Source organism: Dama dama, chromosome 21 (genome assembly GCF_033118175.1).
Source record: "Dama dama isolate Ldn47 chromosome 21, ASM3311817v1, whole genome shotgun sequence".
Taxonomy (NCBI): Eukaryota; Metazoa; Chordata; class Mammalia; order Artiodactyla; family Cervidae; genus Dama; species Dama dama.
The window spans coordinates 36,657,512-36,677,358 of NC_083701.1; the positions used below are offsets into that span (position 1 = coordinate 36,657,512).

The 19,847-nt window shown below is 38.7% G+C and overlaps 1 protein-coding gene across 15 annotated transcripts in view; it reads right to left on the reverse strand.

Annotated features, from left to right (window-relative positions):
- The window catches only part of STAU2 (staufen double-stranded RNA binding protein 2), a 296,212-nt gene that overhangs the window by 182,628 nt on the left and 93,737 nt on the right, over window positions 1-19,847 (reverse strand). For all 15 annotated transcript variants that reach the window (XM_061123495.1, XM_061123488.1, XM_061123494.1 and 12 more), the window contains 4 exons: window positions 9,833-9,992; window positions 8,490-8,597; window positions 6,250-6,462; window positions 999-1,136 (listed from right to left, as the gene is read on the reverse strand). In XM_061123495.1, coding sequence (XP_060979478.1) covers window positions 999-1,136; window positions 6,250-6,462; window positions 8,490-8,597; window positions 9,833-9,992 — 619 coding nt within the window. The remainder of the gene's footprint in view (window positions 1-998; window positions 1,137-6,249; window positions 6,463-8,489; window positions 8,598-9,832; window positions 9,993-19,847) is intronic.

Below are 19,847 nucleotides of genomic sequence, written 5' to 3' on the forward strand. Positions count from 1 at the left end.
TAGACTGGGTGCTAGAGGATTCTAATGAACCACACCTAATGTACGAAAAAGTAAAAAACTTTCCATGTGTTTTAGAGTCACACACTAAGCTTACAGGCTAAAATGACATGTGGTTAGAAATTAGCTTTAGAAAACTTCAGGAGAAGAAGGAAAGGAAGGAGGGAGGAAGAGAAGAAGGAAAAATTGATAGCCAAAGCAAGCACAGCAGAAATCTTCACTGTTGTTTTTGGATGATGGGCATAGTCCCCAAGAGGCCATTATGCTCTTTCATTATACTGTCCTTTATTGTATACTATTAAACATATCCATCCATCTTTGGATATGCTTGAAATTTTCATAATAAAAATGAAAGGTTTCTAAGATACTGAGACTTGAGTTGATAAATAAAGATGGATAGGTAGGATTTAAAAAGAAGGGCATTTTAGGCCTTCTACCTCACTCCCAGTCCCCACCCCTAGATCAATACACCAGCAACCACTCTTCAAGTTTCCAGGCTGTACAAAGCAGCACTTAAATCTCTCAGCAACTCAGAGCCCCTCTGTGCTCACCAAAGTTAGGCAGCCAGCTAGCCCTCTTTTCTCGATTTCTCTAATGACCTGAAAGCTCATGCTCTTGGCCCTGTTTCACCTACTACCTCCATCCTTCTAAATTTTGTTTCTAATTCCATCTGTCTTTTATTCCCAGTAGTTAACAGACTCCAGCTGCAAATTGCAACACATTAAGTTAGAGATAGGCGTTCTCAATGATGAACTCTGGGTGAGCTCATGGCCCCTCTGAAACCTCACACTCTCCAATCTGACATGTCCTTGACACTTGAATGTTCCAACCAAGTTGGTAGATGGATCTGGAGGGAATGAACACTTTGAGTGTAAACAGTTTTATCTTCTACTATTAACTCTTAGTCTTCCTTCCCACAATCTCTCTATCCTAGCCTCAGGATTTCTAAATGTTTTCAGTAGTTTAAAAAAAAAATCTTTTAATATAAAAGTGAGACATACCTGCATCACAAATTCCCGACGTCGAGGCATTCCTCTTTCTGAAAGCAAAACGTAATCTGGCTCCTTTTCCTTTTTGGCCTGTTGAATCTGAGCCAGGCGGCTAATGGGGTTCATTCCTTGACCATATTCTGGTCCAGCCTAAAAATTAATTGAAGAAAAAAAATTTCAAAATATGAAACGTGCTTGTAAAACTTCTTACTGGATCCTTAAAGAAACCATGGTTCTCACCTCCTCCCCTGCACCCCAAAACTGTGACTGGAGGAAATAAATGAAAATCAAGACAGTTTATAAAGGAAAATCATAAAAGTGAATCTGAAAGTAGGGTTTCTAGAGGATTTAAGGCTCACAGGTATTACTGGTAAGTTGGGTCAACTATCCTTTTAAACTCTTTAATACAGTAGGAGTAGTTTCACAACTTATATTCGTCAAAAAACACCAAAAAGAAAGAAGACAAGCTATGAACTGAGAAGAGATATTTGCAATATATTTCACTAAAAAAAGATGTATCCAGTATCCAAAATATTTATTTTAAAACTTCTAAAAATTATTAAGAAAACAACAATCTAAAAAAACTGAGCAAATGAGATGAACAGATATTTAACAGAAGAAAAAACATATAAAAAGGATAATTCATCTCACTAAGATTCAAAATGTGTATTAAAACCATAGTGAGGTACTATTTCACACTTATCAATTTAGTAAAAATTAAGAAGTCTGACAATGTCAACTGGTGAAGATGGGGAGTAACAAAAACTTATACAGTGCTGGTCCTAATATAAATTGGGAAACAATTTGTCAATGTCTAGTAAAACCCATGACCCATTCCTCAGTAGTCTATTCATCTAAAAAACTGTTGCCCAAATGTGCTAGTTCATTTGTACAGGAATATCCACTGCATTATTTAAAATAGCAAAAAAGAAAAACTAGAAATAACCTTATGGCATGTTCACACAGTGAAGAGGCATACAGCAGTGAAAATTAAGATTTAAGTACTGCTACCTGCATCAAGATGAATGAATTTAAGAAAAAAAAAAAAACGTTAAGTGGCAAGAACAAGCACAGAAGTATATATAAAGTATGATATAATTTATACACACTCCATTAAAACTAAAAAACACTGGTGAAATTAAATAAGGTCTCAATAGGTGGACAGACACTCGTTAATGGAGCAACAGACCCAATATTTTTAAAAGGTCAATTGTCTTCTAACTGATCTACCAATTCTCTGCAATCCCAATCAAACCCCCAGCATGCTCTTTTTAGGTAATAATTAATAAGCCAGTGTTTAAAATTCACATGGAAATGCAAAGGAAGAATAATGAAAACACCTTGAAAAAAAGAACAAAGTTGGAGGAATCCAAATACCTGATTTCAAGATTTATTATAAAGCTATAATAATCAGGACAGTATGTGTGGTACCAGGACTTCCTGGTGGCCCAGGGGTTAACAATCTGCCTTGCACTGCAGAGGATGCAGGTTCAATCCCTGGTCCGGGAACTAATATCCCATATGTCACAGGGCAACTAAGCCTGTGCACCACAGCCAGAGTTCACGCACTGCAACAAAAGATCTCGCATGATGCAACAAAGATTCAGTGTGCTGCAACTAAGATCTGACGCAGCCAAAAAAAAAAAAAAGACACCATGTGTGGTACTGGCATAAAGATAGAGAAAGAAATCAATGAAACAGAATGGCAACCCGAAATAGATCCATACACACACGGCCAACAACAGTGCAAAAGCCATTCAGTGGAGAAAGAGTCGCCTTTCAACCAATGGTACTGGAACAACTGGATATTCACGTGTAGAAATAAATTTCAATCCACATATCACACGAAAATTAACCCAAAATGGCTCATAGGCTTAAATGTAATATCTAAAACTTCATAAAGAAAATACAGAAGAAATTTTTCTGGTTTGGTTAGGTAACGATTTCTTAGACACAACGCCAAAATCACATTCAGCAGTAATAATAACAATAAACCAGTAAGGATAATCTTATCCAGAAAACTTTTATCTCCAACAGCAGAAAACCTTCTCTGAGGCCTTACCTTGTAGAAGAGAATTACATTAAAATTGAGAATATAAATTCAAAGACACCATCAGGTAATCTTACATTTTAACGAGCTAACTCTGTAGAGTAAATTAAAATCCAAAAGGAGCTCACAACCAACCAGTTTCAAACTGGCACTGGTATCAGATGTGACTGGACCCGAAACCTGACTCTGCTCTGTGATCTGAGGGAAGTTTCTTAAACACCAAGAACCTCATCTTTAAAATGAGGATAATATCTACATCTCAGAGTGATTAAGAGGTTCAAATGAGACAATGTGATAGCTTCATTATTCTAAATAAAATCAAGGTAAATCATCAACAGGTATCTTCTCTGTTTCTATTGAATAACAAGGAATGGTAGAACCTAGATGTAAAAGACATTTAAGGAAGTGACTAAAATATTGAAAACCAAGATACTATCCAAGGTGATCCACATACTGGCCCATTATAAGGTCTGATCGTACTCAAAATTAACCTAGATTTCAACTCATTGTATTCATGTTGCTTTCTCAAAATAACCTTACATTTCAGAGAATATCTACAGACTTTAACATAAGACAGATATGATACAAGTAATTCCAAGTGTGATGTATGTGAGAAAAAATGCAGGGGGCTAAACGAATGTGGGAGTCAGGGAGAACCAGAGAAGGCTTCCCTGAGGAAGTCAAGTGTAAGCTGAGATCTGAATGGTGGACAAGAAGAAAACTCTGCAGTAAAATGCATATATAATAGAGGTAGTAGCAAAAAATCATTTTTAAAGTTCAAAATGTTTCTTTCTTTTGGAAATAATATTTCAACAATATTCTTGCTTTTAATGGCTATAGTTAAAAGTAACAGGAGTTATATTTATAGTCTACTATAAAAATGATAGATCTTTTTTAGACTAAAGGCTGGTTATTCTTAATTTGAGATTATATTTAGTTTAATAGATTAGGTGGAAGTTAATGTGACTAGTTTTGCAGTACTGTAGAGCACTGTTCTTCCACTATGGTGAAGATATATGTAGATTTTATATACAAAAGAATTTAGGAAAACAGACCATGGATACATTCATATACATATAAAATGTGAACAGACAGAATAAGATACAAAATAACAAAAGCTTGTATTTATTGAATGGGTTTCCCAGGTGGCTCTGTGGTAAAGAATCCACCTGCCAAGCAGGAGTCGTGGGTTCGATCCCTAGGTCGGGAAGGTGGCCTGGAGGAGGAAATGGCAACCCACTCTAGTATTCTTGCCAGGAAATCCCATGGACAGAGAAGCCTGGCAGGCTACAGTCCATGGGTCACAGAGTCGGACTAAACAACAAGCAACAAATATTTATTGAGTACTTAGTATTTCTACTGTTAATACATATTTAATAATAATAACTAATGCATTCTATGTACCATCTCGAGGAACATGTAACAATCCTGTGAAGTATGTTCAATTATTATTCCTACTTTATAAATAGAGAAATGAAAGATGAGAAAAGCTAGGTAACTTGCTCAGGTTACAAGGGTTCACACTCCAAGTCATTTTCTGACTCTACTGACCATTTGCTTAAAAGCTGTATCCTGCTCCCAGCATATAAATGAAAGCCAGTCCTCGAAACCACTATAATTCATGATGAGTGGATCTATCTGGCATTTATTTTTAGTCTACCTTGCGATAGGATGTAGAATGCTACTTCAGGAAATGCATAACCTATAGTATCTCAGTGAATAATGACATTATTCATTAAAAAGACCAAGTATTTATGTAGTTGTTTATGTAGGTATTTATGTAAATATATATGCATGTATTTTTAAATTAAGCAAAGGTACAAAAGTACAAAACCTACAGAAATACTTCAATTGTTCCGCTGTATGATCTAAACGAGAAATCCAACAAAGATAAAATGTACTTTACTTCTGTCCTCCTTGAGCCTGCTCTGAAGAAGTCTGCTGAATAGGTGAGGCTGAGCTGGCCGCTGGCGTGCGGACAGTTTAAGTCTTTCTCCGGGAGCGGACCTTTCACTTCATTCACGTCACACACACTGAGCGTTTGCAGGCACTGTCCTGTGCTAAGTACGGATCCATCTCATTCCTCTGAACTGCGCCTTAATTTTTTTTTATTAATGTACGTAAAATCTGATTCCATAAAAGAGAATCACAACATCCTGAAGAGCCGTGTGGCTCTACATTCTTCTCTGAAGAGGCGCTCATGCCTGAGAGAACAGAAACCAAACCATCCCATGACCTCCTAGGTGTGCTCAGTTGCTCAGTCGTGTCCGACTCTCTGCGACTCCGTGGACTGTAGCCCGCCAGGCTCCTCTGTCCATGGGGATTCTCCAGGTAAGAATACTGGAGTGGGTTGCCACGCCCTCCTCCAGGGGATCTTCCCAGCCCAGGGATCGAACCCAGGTCTCCGGCATTGCAGGTGGATTCTTTACCAACTAAGCCAGCAGGGAAGCCTGAGGGCTGCTCTGTGGATTAAATGTGAGATAGCACATGAAGCACTGGAGCCCCATCTGGCACAAAAGTGCTTTATATGTGCCGTCTGCTGCTGCGGCGGTGTTACTCACATGATTATTACTCCGCATCCTATCACCATGTCCTAAAGTCTTGGGAAGTTACCACACGGCAGTGCAGACTGCACAAAGAATGCTCAATTACAGATCTGCAGTTGAGGTTGCCACCCGTGATAGGCGAACACAAGCAAGCAAGTTCTTTCAACGTGTTTCATAAACTCTTATTTGTAAAATGAGGGGCAACATCTGCCTTCATCGTGATGAGAATTTTACCAAAGGTGCTCATGACTGAGAAAGTATTTTTTAAACCATAAAAAAACTACCAATATGCAAGGTATTATTATTTCATGAACGAACCCAAGTATACAAAAGTGTCTAAAAGCAAAACAGAATTACTATTCACTTACAGACACATGTCCAACCCTGATTCTGCTTATAACCCACAGGCTTAGGTGCCTGCCCTATGGAAAAACTTCTAGCTAGAGTTACCAGGGGAAAATCCCCTGGAGGAGAATATGGCAATCCACTCCAGTATTCTTGCCTGGAGAATCCCATGGATCAAGAAGCCTGGCAGGCTACGGTCCATAGGGTTGTAAAGAGTCGGATACAACTGAAGCAACTTGGCATGCACACACTATAATATATATATATATATATATATATATATATAATATATATAGTATAACATTCACAAGCATACACTTACCTTTACTATTGTTTTAGGGCGTTTTTTAAAAAATAGTTTTGGCTTTTCAACCACAGGCAGAGGCGGAAGTTTCTTAAGCTCCTGTAGCACAGTGGTTGCAGCACGCTTCTTGGAGAGTTTTTTGCTATTTCCCTCTCCTTCAGCGGAGAACTCTCCCACTGACACCCGGGTCACAAAGCTTTTCATGTGTGGTGGTCCACTTTCTTTAATAACCTATTAAATACAAGTAAAAGATTCAATACAGGGACTTAAGATGGGTTTTTATGGCATAAATCTTTCTTAATGTTCATATAAAAATCAAAATTGAAATTATTAAGAATTATGCCAAAATGATGGATTTCTTCAATAAAGCTATTATGAACTCATTATACAGAGACTCTTCATTTATACTTCTGATGCTTAATGAATTAAATTGGAAAAAACAGAAATCTAAATAAACATATTCAATTCATGGTCAAAATTGTGTTTTACTAGCTTAAAAAAGGCAATTCTAATTATGGTTGCCCTGATTCTTATGGGACAGAAAATTAAGATCATAAAATCATTACCACATACATATCTAACTTTCTCCTCTGTGAGAATAAGTTATCGAGCACAAGGGGTATGTCTCACTGGAGTTCTATAACTTATGAAGCATCTTGCATGTGGAAGCCTCTCACAAAGAGGTGATAGATGAAAAAATCACCTATTTTTGATGGAGACCTCAAAGGCTGTCTTACAATAAGGAATATTTACTCTCTGTAACATGGTCTTAAATAGATAAGTAGATTTGCCATAAAAATACCTAGCTTTCTACAGTAATGGATTATGCATCTGTCAGCTATGAATGTTCCTAAATCCTGTATTTAACATGCTCTTTTTAAACTATGTCAGTTTTGGGAAGCAAAATGCCTTCCAAGGCCTGAGTGCTCAAAACTTCATCATGTCCGTCAAAAGCCCAACCTATTAAAAAAATAGCCTATTTAAATTGCTTAGCATTGACCATTATATTAAAATTTTACCTTCTAATATTGGATCCCAGTGAAAAAAAGATACAATATCTCAATAATCCAGTACTGTTGAGGATAAAGGAATTTACGATAAGCATATTTTCCAAGTAATTTAAGCTTACAGATTGAAACACCAAAGCTGTTTAACCACTTTGATGGACATCTTTCTCAATTAAAAAATATACATATATATTTTACTGACTAAATACTCAAACTCTTACTGCTCATGTTAGATCACTATTATGAACATGAAATATTCTACACTAAGGACATCTGAGACCTCTAAGGACATCTAACACTTTTAAAACTGTTCCTGTTTGTCTAGCATTCAGAAGGCCCCATCTTCCAAAGACTTTCAAGTTAAATGCAATTACTTTTGACAGGTTTTCCATATTTTCCCTATCATTTCTTGCTGGGACCGATAGGCCCTCAGGTACATTCTCTTCCTGCCTTCTTCATTTTGCTGCCTTTAATGTGCTATGGGCTGAGAAATCAGGTAACACAACTTTTAATAGGATTATGTTTGAGAAAGAAAACAGGCTCTCAGTTGAGGTGAGTAGATCCTGCCAGCGAGTAAAGTGTGAGAGCTTTCCAACAGGTGAACAGAACATAATTTGAAGGAAAATATTCCTCAACTGTTTCAGCTTATTCCTGGGTTTTGCCTATTTTCTAAATACTTGAGTTGCAAAGTTAGTGACCTCTTAATAAAGGAGGTATTATAACAATTTAATATTTTTTCCTTTTTTAAATGCCACATAATTTTACAAATATTTTATGACATAGTTATCCAGTTTTAAACTAGAGAACTGCTTAATTATGTCTTAGTGACTTATCAGTAAAGGTTAAATGTAACGTTAAAAGGTTAAATTTATATTTTGGCCTCCATAAATTTAAAAGAAATTAAATATTAATATATACATGTGACTAAACATTAATTATATATTGAATATTTTCAATGTGACCTTATCAAAATGCCAAATCTTATAGGTTACTACAAATTATCTTAAATTTGGAAAATAAATTTTATGATGAAACAAATGGCTGAATACAAAGCCAAAGAGATCAGGAGGACTCCATGATATTGTAAGCTCTGTTTTCTTAGGGCCTGCATCATTTCATGATAGACAGCTCAAACAGAAGGGAGAACATTAGTTCTTTCAGGATGCTAAAATTTTATTTGTCAATTTTGTTTGTTTAAAACAATGAGGAGCAAGGAGGGAAAAAAATGGGAGATCTCTGCTGAACACATACCTCAAAACTGACGGGCATATTTCTCTTCAGAGCAATTTCAAACACTAAGCTGATCTCAGACTTATTTGCATCTTTGTCATCATCCATTTCTTTTCCTGATTCGCAATTCTAAATCACAAAAAAATAGGACAACATTCAATCTTCACTTTGTAACAAACTTTACATGTACTGAACAACCAAGAGAACCTATCTTACACATCACAGGAAACCAGAGACTGGATCCTGTGGATTCCCATGGAACCACTGCAGTCAAGGGCTTTGCTGAGAGGCTTCTTGTGATTTGGTTTTAAGTTTTTTCCCCTCAAAGTAGAAGGATAAATGCTGAGTGTGGAAATCTTTTACTCAACCAAACACTAATCTGATGTAGATATCCCCAGACCTAGTTTTCCTTACAGACCTCCATCTCTCTCTCTCTCTCTCTCTCTCTCTCTCTCACACACACACACACACACACACAGTACTTCACCAGTGTGTGATATTTAGTCTTCTATGAAGACTAAGTTGCAGAAACAGTATAGGATGCAAACCAGGATGTTGGAGCTCTGCGTCTGGCTCTGCACCTATTTAACACTTACTTCTGGAGCCTTACACATGCTGAACACCATGTAAGCCTTAAAGAGATCAAGAGACAGTATTCTTGCTGTCAAGAAGCTTAGGACTTAGTGGAAAGACAGAAGCAAACATAAGAGTCATGATGAGAGTGTACAAGGACAAAAATACTAAGTCTGCCATTAACTAAGAAAAATCGCAAAGGGGGAGGGACAACAGGCTTGAGGAAGGGCAAACTAAAGGCTGGACCTCTAGCTTCAAAAACTAAGTGGAGAACTCAATAAGAAGGGGACTTATTAGACACTGGTGAACTAGAGATACCATTTTGAAGTCAACAGAGAATGCAGCTGAAACCATGGGAATGAGTGAAATTACTGAATATCAGCTTCAAATAAACTTATTGGTAAAATAAAGTAGGACTAAAAAAATCCATAAATATCTCCTCCACTTGAAACTCCTTGATTCTAGGTCAATTAACACAATGTAATCCATGCTCAATAAAACACAGCACTCAATGCAAAGTAAATGAATGTTATTTCTCATCCTTGCTCACATTCCCAAATCCTGCCTTGCCTGGGAAGGCTAAGCCAAAGTGCTCGAAGGCAAGGCCATCCCAACAAAACACAAGAGTCTAACCGAGCACACAGGTGAACTGAAGCGCCGCCACAGCCGATCCAGTGTTCCCTTCTACTAGCAGAGACTTCCTCTATTTGTAAAGAAGCATTTCTTTGTCTTCTCAGTCATCTCCCTGGGCAGCTATTAGAAATAGGCTGCCACATGCCACAGTGACCCACCTGAGCTGATTTTTCTGGAATAGGTTCATTCTGCAGTGCTTGAAGGGCTTTCATCGCGGCATTGTGTCTAGCGGCTTGTCGAGTCTTCCCTTCCCCAAAAAATTCATTATTTCCTACAGTCAGCTGAACATAAAAGATCTTGGGCACTGGGCAATGATACCTAAAGTAAGAAAATAAAAATGTTAACGTAAGTTCAATAAAAATCACTCTGTAATCATTAGTAAGATTTGTTTTGCTTAAAATATTAATAAGCAGGTATAATCCACTATGTGCATGCGTGCTAAGGCACTTCAGTCGTGTCCGACTTTTCTGACCCCAAGGGCTGTAGCCCGCCAGGCTCCTCTGTCCATGGGGGTTCTCCAGGCAAGAAAACTGGAGTGAGTTTCCATGCCCCCCTCCAGGGGAGCTTCCCAGGGATCAAGCCCAAGTCTCTTATGTCTCCTGCACTGGCAGGTGGGTTTTTACCACGAGTGCCACCTGGGAAGCCCAGATCCATTATAACCTCCTATTAACCTCAATAAAGTTTTACCTCACAAATGTATTTATAAAAGATAAAATGTGAGTCAGTATATATATTGATAATAAAGCATGTATGCTGATCTCCATGAAAAACATATTTTGGAAAACATTAAACATAACTTAATACTGTAAAAATTATTTCACTATATCACAGAAGACTTCCTGGCAAGAAATTTTCAGTTACATTTTGACGGAAGTGAGCCAAATAGTTTGGGGCTGAAGGACGGGGACTCACCACAGAGGCAAGAAACAGGCGAGACCGTCAAGGTGACAACATGCAGACTGCCATGCGTTTAGCAGAAGGTAACCATAATTAGCCGTGGGAAGGGCAGAGAGATGGAGCTACTACTGTAAAGTAATAAATACTTCGCAAAGTATTAAGGAGAGCAGATTCAACATAAGAAAGAATGGGGAGTTTCAGCCAATTCTAAAGCAGAAAGAACCATAATAAAATGTATTTAAGGTGAAAACTCTTAGCAGGTTTGTGTTTAATGAGACTGAGAGGAAGCACGATTAGAAAGCTGCAATGATGCCAACATAAGGGGAGATTGTAAGGGGGTTTTAAGAAGAAAGGATAAACAAAAGAAATTAACAGGCTATGCAATATAATCTATTAATTTAACAATTATTTATGGGGCATCTTCTTATGATGAGGGAATATCACAGCAAACAAAAACATGCCTTACAGCGGAGAAGACAGACAATAAATAAATAGGTAGAATATCTAGGATGTTAGAAATACATGTTGTTTTTTTAATATTTATTTATTTATTTGGCTGTGCCAGGTCTTAGTTGAGGCACACGGATCTAGTTCCCTGACCAGAGATGGAAGCCGGTCCCCCTGCATTGGGAGAATGGAGTCTTAGCCAGTGGATCACCATGGAAGTTCCATATACATTTTAAACAGAAAAAGAAGGGAAGGTTCAAAAGTGAACTTTTTAAAAATTGCATGTATTAAGATTACAATAGAAACACTAGTGACACCATCTGAAGAAAAGCAGTGATTTAATTCATTCACTGGTAATGGCAGTGAATGAAAGAGTGAAAGTCTCTGGAGAGAATTAAGCAATTATCCGAGAGCTGTAGATCTGATTGCAGTATGGTCTTCTGGTGTCGTCTGCACCTTTAGTGGCTTTCTCCTTTTTTTGCCAACTACTCTTTTGAAGTCATTCATATTTGTTGCCTGAAGTCCCAATAAAAGTAAAATATGAAATTCTTGTTGTTTCTTCTCCCCTTGATTGGACTGAGGGGTGAGGGAAGAGGGGCAGATAGAGTGATCAGCGTCTCACTGAGAAGGTGACAACTCTGAAAAGAGCTTGAGTAAGTGAAGAAGGAAAGCACAGAGGTGTCTGGAGCAGGGCATATAAGGCATTGAGAACACCAAGTGCAAAGGCTGTGAGGCAGCCGAGTGTCAGGAATGTTGGAGTGATTCAGAGGATTCCCAACAGGTGAGAGCTGAGTGTGTACAGGAAGGTAGGCTAGGAGCTGGAACCCGTGCCCAGATGCCAGAGGGCCTTCCTTAGAAATCACTGCGAGGATCTGACTTCTACCCTAAGTGCAATGGCCAGCTACCAGAAGGCTTCAAGGAGAGAAGTGACATAATCTGACTTAGACCTTGGAAGGATCATCTGACTGTAGGGGAATGATGGCAGACACAGGACATCTGTAAAGAAGCTATTGCAATAATACGGGGGCCTGAACTAGGACGACAGCAAGGGAAGTAATGGGAAGTACTTGGATTCTGGACGAATTTCAAAAGTAGAGAAGATGGGTTTACCGAAGCACTGGCTGTGGAATATGAGAGAGCAGTCGAGGAAGATGCCAGAATTTCTGACATGAGCAACTGGAAGATGGAGTGCCCAGGAATTAAGTTGGTGAAAACTGCAAAAAGAATGGGTTTGTTAGGAATGAATACCAGCAGCTCTGGTTTGGAGATGTTGAGTTATTCAGTCTTTTAGACATCCAAATGAAGATGTCAAACAGACAGTCAGATCTAATAAGTCTGGATTTCAGGAAAGAGGTCCGAGGTGGAGACAAAATTTGGGAATCAATATATATAGGTGAAATTTAAAGCCACAAGACAGTGAGAACTCTGTGGGAGGGAGTGATAGGAGGAAAACCAAGCAAGCAGAATATCCTTCCTGAAAGCCAAATGGGGGCAAGAATATCCAGGAGGAGGGAAGAGTCAGTCATATCAAATGCTACTTTACAAGTCAAGTGAAATGAAGACAGAACTATGACCACTGAATTGGGCAACTGAGCAAAACTAACAGAATCAATTTTGAAGGAATGCTGGATTTATCACTGAAACACTGAAAAATTAAGTTAAAAATCACTCCAGTGCTAGAAAATGTCTCTTTTTAAGCAAAGAAAAGCCAATCAAGTTACCACTAAGGTTTAGATGATTATTGGTGTTCAAGTGGCAGACCTCTATAGCCAACCTGAGATAAACTGAACAGAGCCCATTGTATAAGAATTCACAGCAGATGGGACTCATCAGTGAAGGTTTACTGAAGGTGAAGGACTAGAAATGTACATCAGTACTGAAGATGAGATTTGGGAGGTAATAATTGAAACCATGTTGAGTGGATAAGCACCTGGAACGGGTAAGTGTAAAAGCACCAAAAAAAAAAGAAAAAGAGCCTAAGGCTGGGATCTGATGAATACCCATGATCAAAAGGCAGGGGAAATAATAGACGGCAGTGAAGGAGATGAAAGAGGGTCAGAGTTAGAAAAGAAATTACAACACAATGTCAGAGGAAGGGATAATCAACAACGTCAAATGTAGCAGAGAAATCCAGAGCGAGTATGAAAAAAAAAAGGCACTGTTTTACATTTTTAAAGTCAATTTTCTTGGCCCACAATTTTCTATTAAGATAAAGTATGTCAAATGTGTTTTTATTATATATCATATGTTCTCATTTTTAATTGCCAAATATAAAAAAGTTAAAGGAAGAAAAATCACTTATAGTAAAAGATATTTTTAACATGCAGAGACTAAAAAGCATTAAAGCCACAATTCTTTTTGCCCTTTGATTGCAAAAACTGATATATTGAAGTATATAATTCCCTAATACCTATTTAGCCTAGATCCCTCCAATGCAGAAATTTTGACAGACTAATATCATGAATACAGGTTATCTTCCTTCTCACAGAATTCAGTTTTCCTATCTTCACAGATTTTATGCATATTTCTAACTGGTTCCACTATAAAACTTGAAAATAGACAACCTGAAATCAGAAATTTACTCCTGGACTGAGATCTTATGTGGCAAGCTTTCACCATAGAGCAAATGTTTACAATTAATTATACACTTCTGAAAACAGAGGTCCACGACTGGAATGCTAACAGATCTTTAACTACAGTGGAGGGAGTGGGCGCCACTATAATCACTAAGGCCTGCTGACAATTACAAAACTCATTTCGGTTTGCCACAGAGACAAACAAAATTTCTGTTCATTATAACTTTACTGGAATATGATGTCATAACACATAACCATACTGAAACAATCTGCTGATTTTCTGACCAAAATATTAATTGCACACTAAAGAGCCCTTGGGGCCTCTTCCTTTTTGGCCATCGAAAATGGCTCTATGTACGCATGTGTGTATGATGTGGATATGCGTGTGTGCGTGTGTGTGTGTGTAGTATTGCATAAATATCAGAGGGAAAACTAGGTATGTTGTATTTTTAACGTAAAAAGTAAAAAGCTCTAGCACTAACAGCAGGAAATACCAAGACCCGACGCCTGACTTGTTTCATTCCAGTTTCATTCCATCCTCTTACTTAACAATGATTCTTAATAATTTACCCCACGTGGTTGGAATACCTTATATATCACATCTCCTCATACCATCATGACTATTACGATTAACCAGAGCACTCTCATTAATGGCTCCCAGATTGAATTATAGGAGAGAAGATGGAGAATTCCTTTTGTGTGTTAGGTCCTGGTCTCTAAATATTCATTTCCCATGGTTAAAAAAAAACAAACTCAGGTACTTTAAAAGTAGGTATGGTCCATTTAATGGAGTTCCTTTTTCTATTTTTACTTATTTTTATTTTATTTTTGGTAAAGTGCTTATAATAAGTGATGCGTGTATTTCTACAAATTAGCACATATATACTTACCTAATCTTATACTGCTCTTCTTTTCTCTTTTAATGTTCATCTTATCAGTTTGGTTTTATTTTTATAAAAACTTTTTAGTTTGTAGAGGGGCACAACTGATTAACAGTGTTGTGCTAGTTTCAGGAGAACAGTGAAGGGACTCGGCCATACACACACACGTATCCATTCTCCCCCAACTCCCATCCCATCCAGGCTGCCACATAACATTGAGCAGAGTTACCTGTGCTCTACAGTAGGACCTTGCTGGTTATCCATTTTACACTGCTCTTCCTGAATGACTTTCCTGAATTAGGGTTTTGTGATCAATGCTTCAATCCCCATCGTGATTATTGTTAAAAGATGAGCCATGAAAACTCATCCATCCAGACTATTAAACGTTCAAGGTCAACTGATTTCTACCTACCGCTTCTTCCAGGGTATGTTTTGTAAAGCATGATTCCGCTTTCATAAGCATCTTTGGTGCCTGTTACAGATGCAGGTTCCTGTGTCCCAACCCTGACCCGCTGACTCCATCTCTGAGAATGGAACACAAGGCTTCACTTGCACAAGTTCCCCTGGTGAGCGTGCACACTCTAGTCTGAGAGTACCTGCAGCCGACAGGACAACTGATGAAACCTGCTGACTGCTGCAAACCCCAGGCAAGCAAAGGACTGAACACGCTCCTTATGGCACCACAGTTAGGCTTCCTGCATCTCTTTCTCATTTAATCCCAAAGGCAGCTTGGTGAGACCGATGTCCCCATGGTCACCTTGTGTGTTAGTCGCTCAGTCGTCTACAACTGTTTGCGACCCCATGGATTGTATCCCACTAGGCTCCTCTGTCCATGGAATTCTCCAGGCAAGAATACTAGAGTGGGTTGCCATTTACTTCCGCAGGGGATCCTCCTGAGCCAGGGATCGAACCCAGGTCTCCTGCATTACAGGCAGATTCCTTACCATCTAAGCTACTAGTGAATATTTTATGGTCACTTTGAGATGTAGCAAAACTCCCCAACAGTTTCTAGGGGTCAAACTCAAGTCTTCCTAACTTCAGAGCATAGGCCACTCAAGTCATTTCCTGATAATCTGCTTTACCTTCTTCTATTTTTGTTCACATATGTTTATTAAACTAGCTATATCCTTGGCGGGCCAGAGAATCTAAGGCAGGGTTTTTTCTAAACCTAATAATAAGGTCTACTAACAGACGACAGTTGTGTTTTACTGACAAGCTGCTGAACAAACAGAACTCCACAATGAGATTTTGTGTTTTGAGGGTATGTCAGGCCAAGCAGGGACAAAAATAAGCACAAGTGGGTAACCTACCAGGCACTGGTAAGAAAGAATCCACCTGCCAATGCAGGTGACACCAAAGACTCCGGTTCGGTCCCTGGGTGGGAAAGAGCCCCTGGAGCAGGAAGTGGCAACCCACCCAAGTACTCTTGCCTAGAAAACTCCATGGACAGAGGAGTCTGGCAGGCTGCAGTCCATGGGATCACAAAGAGTTCAACAGACACACATACAGACGGACACACACACACCCAGGAGCAAAAGATCAGAAAAATGGACACACACACACACACACACACCCTCTCCCCCAGAAGCAAAAGATCAGAAAAATGGGCTCAAGTACAACCCTGCCTAACAATCTTCAATTTTATAAAGGCTGTTTGTAAGACCACTTTTTCCCCCCATTCCTCTTTGCCCTCTGTCTGCTAATAGTCTTATAAAAAACAAACAAGCACAGTTTCAAGTAAAATAAGTTTCCCTTTTCTTTAGATCTCAAAAGTCTTTCGATTTGGCCTGTCTTCAAGATTTCACAAGTCACTACAACAATAAAGAAAAGAATGGTACTTGGTTCTTTTGAATTAGTACTTGACATTGCTTACACAGTTTTGCTTTGTTTCTGAGCAAACAGAAGGTTTTACATTCTTATATATTCTCGTGAGAACATGATATTCTTAGTCTTACATCTGACTGTCAGTTATAATGACTTTCCACACTATAGATCCTTGCCATCCTCCCTAAAGTTACCTCATTAATGCTCTCTTTGTGGACTCATTTTATATATGTCTTTCTAAACAATCAGAATCCTCCCGATTATTCTCTGACTGCCTTCTTCTCCAACATCCCCACTTTTCTAAGTATCATTTTTACAAGGTGAGAAAGATATAGTCCAAATAACATTATAACTCTTAAAAATTGAAAAATAATTGCCTCATTTTATATGATAGCCTTATTCATAAATCTCAGCCCAGCTTAAGTGTTCGTATCTCCCCTACAGGTTTATGTCTTAAATATATGAACACGTTATCTTCTGATCTAATAAGGAAAGGCCTTGAATTTCTGTGTTTATTTCTAACATGGACTGAAAACAGCAATGTCACTTAATCTTTCTATCTCACTTTACTTAGCTGTAAGATGTTGGCAGAATTTATGTTTAAAGGACTCTAAAAAGCAAAACTGAGAATTCAAATGCCCTGTTGGTTATTCTGATGTTCTGTACATTTTTTGGCACAACGAAGCATTCTTTTTCTTGCTATAGAAAAATAATAGGCTTTATCATAAAGCTGTAAAATAGTCCCTGGCACATTTTCAAGCTTGTATGTATATAAAATGTCCAGATAGGAGAAAGTTCTTTCTCTATTCACATCTATAAATTTTGAAAATATATCTTTTATGGGATCTGAATGTTTAGTCCTGAGAAATTTCAAAAATGAAGATATATTAGAAAAGATTCACAGGGCAGCTGAAAATAAGCTTTAAGAGAGTTTTTAGAATATTCTATTCTATTTGTTAAATTATTAGGTTGGCCAAAAAGTTTTGTTCAAGTTTTTCCATAAGATGTAATGGAAAAACCTGAACGAAACTTTTTGGCCAACCCAATGTTATGTTTAAAATGCATAAAGAAAAATACAGAAAGACAGGCACTAAAAGCTGGGATAGGATGTTTTGAAGTGATTGAATTATAAATGATAGTTTCTTCATAATTCCAAATGTTTTAAAATAATATAGCTGTACTGGTGTATAAACAGAAGAAAACATTAAATTGAAATAAGTCTAGGCACTGTCCAAAGGTAAACCTGTGTTCAAAATGTAAATCTGATGAATCAGTGGAATGACTTGTAGAATATAAAATATGAGCCATTAAGAGTCAGCAATTTGTACCAGGTCACTGATGCCAGGACCACAATAGGACTATGGAAACCAGAGCATATTATCAAAGAGCCCCACTTTATAAATACATAATCAGCACCTTGAATCCCACACTTGGATCAGCATGAAACTATTCTTGCCCCTTCCCTAAATGGTTATCTAGATAAATCATCATCACCACCATCACTGTGATTATAGCAAACACACAAAACTCACTACGTGCCAGTCACTATTCCAAGCTGTGTGCATACTCAACCCATTCAGTCACCATGACAACCTCAACATCACTTCACACATGAGGAAATGAGGAACAAAGATGTTAACTAATTTGCCCAAGGCCATACCACTCGAGTCACCATTTGAACCCAGACAGGGGCTGTTCTGGTAGCCCACTTGGTAAAGAATCCACCTGCAATGCAGGAGATGCTGGTTCGATCCCTGGGTTGGGAAGATCCTCTGGAGGAGGCATGGCAACCCACTCCAGTATTCTTGCCTGGAAAATCCCATGGACAGAAGAGCCTGGTGGGCTACAGTCCGTGGGGTCTCAGAGAGTTGGATACGACTGAGTGACTAAGCACACAGTCTCACTCTAGTGTCAAGATCTTAATGCCTATATAATGCAGCCTCTGAATGAACTGGATAAATGAGCACTATAAATTTCAGAGCTACTAACCCTAAACTTTGGAGAGGTCATGACAGACTTAGGACATCAAGGCAATTTAAGTCAAACTAGATAAGAGATCAGTGCTCACATCAGTTCCAAAGAGAAAGCTGGGGGCAGTAAGTTCAGGAGACCGAGCTGACACCAGCCTACTGCCCTTTCTCATGCTTGTCTCCTCTCTTAACCCACCTTGTTGGAATCCACGCTTAAATGCTAACGATCTCGTTGTTGTTGTTCAGTCAATAAGTCGTGTAGGACTCTTTGCAACCCCATGGACTATAGCACGCCAGGCTTCCCTGTACCTCATTATCTCCAAGAATTTGCCCAAGTTCGTGTTCACTGCCTTGGTGAGGCCATCCAACCATCTCATCCTCTGACACCCTCTTCTCCTTCTGCCCTCAATCTTTCTCAGCATCAGGGGCTTTTCCAAAGTCCCATTAGGGAACTGCATTAGTTTCCCACTAGAGAACTGCAAATCAAAAACCACAAGGACATATCACTTCACATCCACCAGGATGGAAACTGTTGTGCAGCCACTGCATTCCTTAGACGTTACACACAGAATTACCATTTGATCCAGCAATTCACTCCCAGGTATATAAAACCTAAGAGAAATTTTTAAAAGTGCTGAAACAAAAATGGGTATGCAAATATTCACAGCAGCATTATTCCTAACAGCCAAAAAGTGGAAATAACCCAAAGGTCCGTCCAACTGATGAATCAAAAAACAAAATGTAGTTTACCCAAATAATGGAGTATTGTGCGGCCATACAAGGGAATGTGTGGGTGCTAAGTTGCTTCAGTCATGTCTGACTCTTTATGAGCCCATGGACTATAGCCTGCCAGGCTCCTCTTTCCATGGGGATTCTCCAGGCAAGAATACTGGAGTGGGTTGCCATGCTCTCCTCCAGGGGATCTTCCTGACCCAGGAACCGAACCCATGTCTCCTGCATCTCTTGCACTGGCAGGCGCGTTCTTTTACCACTAACACCACCTGGTAATGAAATCCTGATATATGATACAATGTGGATGGACTCTGAAAACATTAAGCTAAATGAAAGCTAGATGCAGAGTCTACATATTGTATGACTGCATTCAGATGAAATGTCCACAACAGGCAACTCCATCGAGACAGAAAGGAGATTAGTGGTTGTCAAGGGCTAGGGAGAGGGAAGGTGGGGAGTAACTGCTAAGGGGTATGGGGTTTCTTATGGGGGTGATGAAATGTTCTGGAATTAGATAGTGGTAATGACTGCACAAGACTGTGAATGCAGGAATTCACAATGCACTGAACTCTACAAAGTGGTTAAAATGGTGAATTTTATGTTACCGTGGATTTTACCTCAATAAAAAACAATTTTAAAAAAAAATGTCCATACTCCCTAGGCTTCAATCTTCTGTTTCTCATAGACAAGACAGTCTTCCTAGGTGATGTCACCTGTTCCTACTTACATTCTTGGCAGACTCCCAGAAATTAGCCTGCCAAACTGGGGGAGCACAGGGGAGAGAGAGTAAAACCATTCCTCCCTTCTGAACGCTCAGGAATGAATAACCTGGTCCTCTTCCTGCCC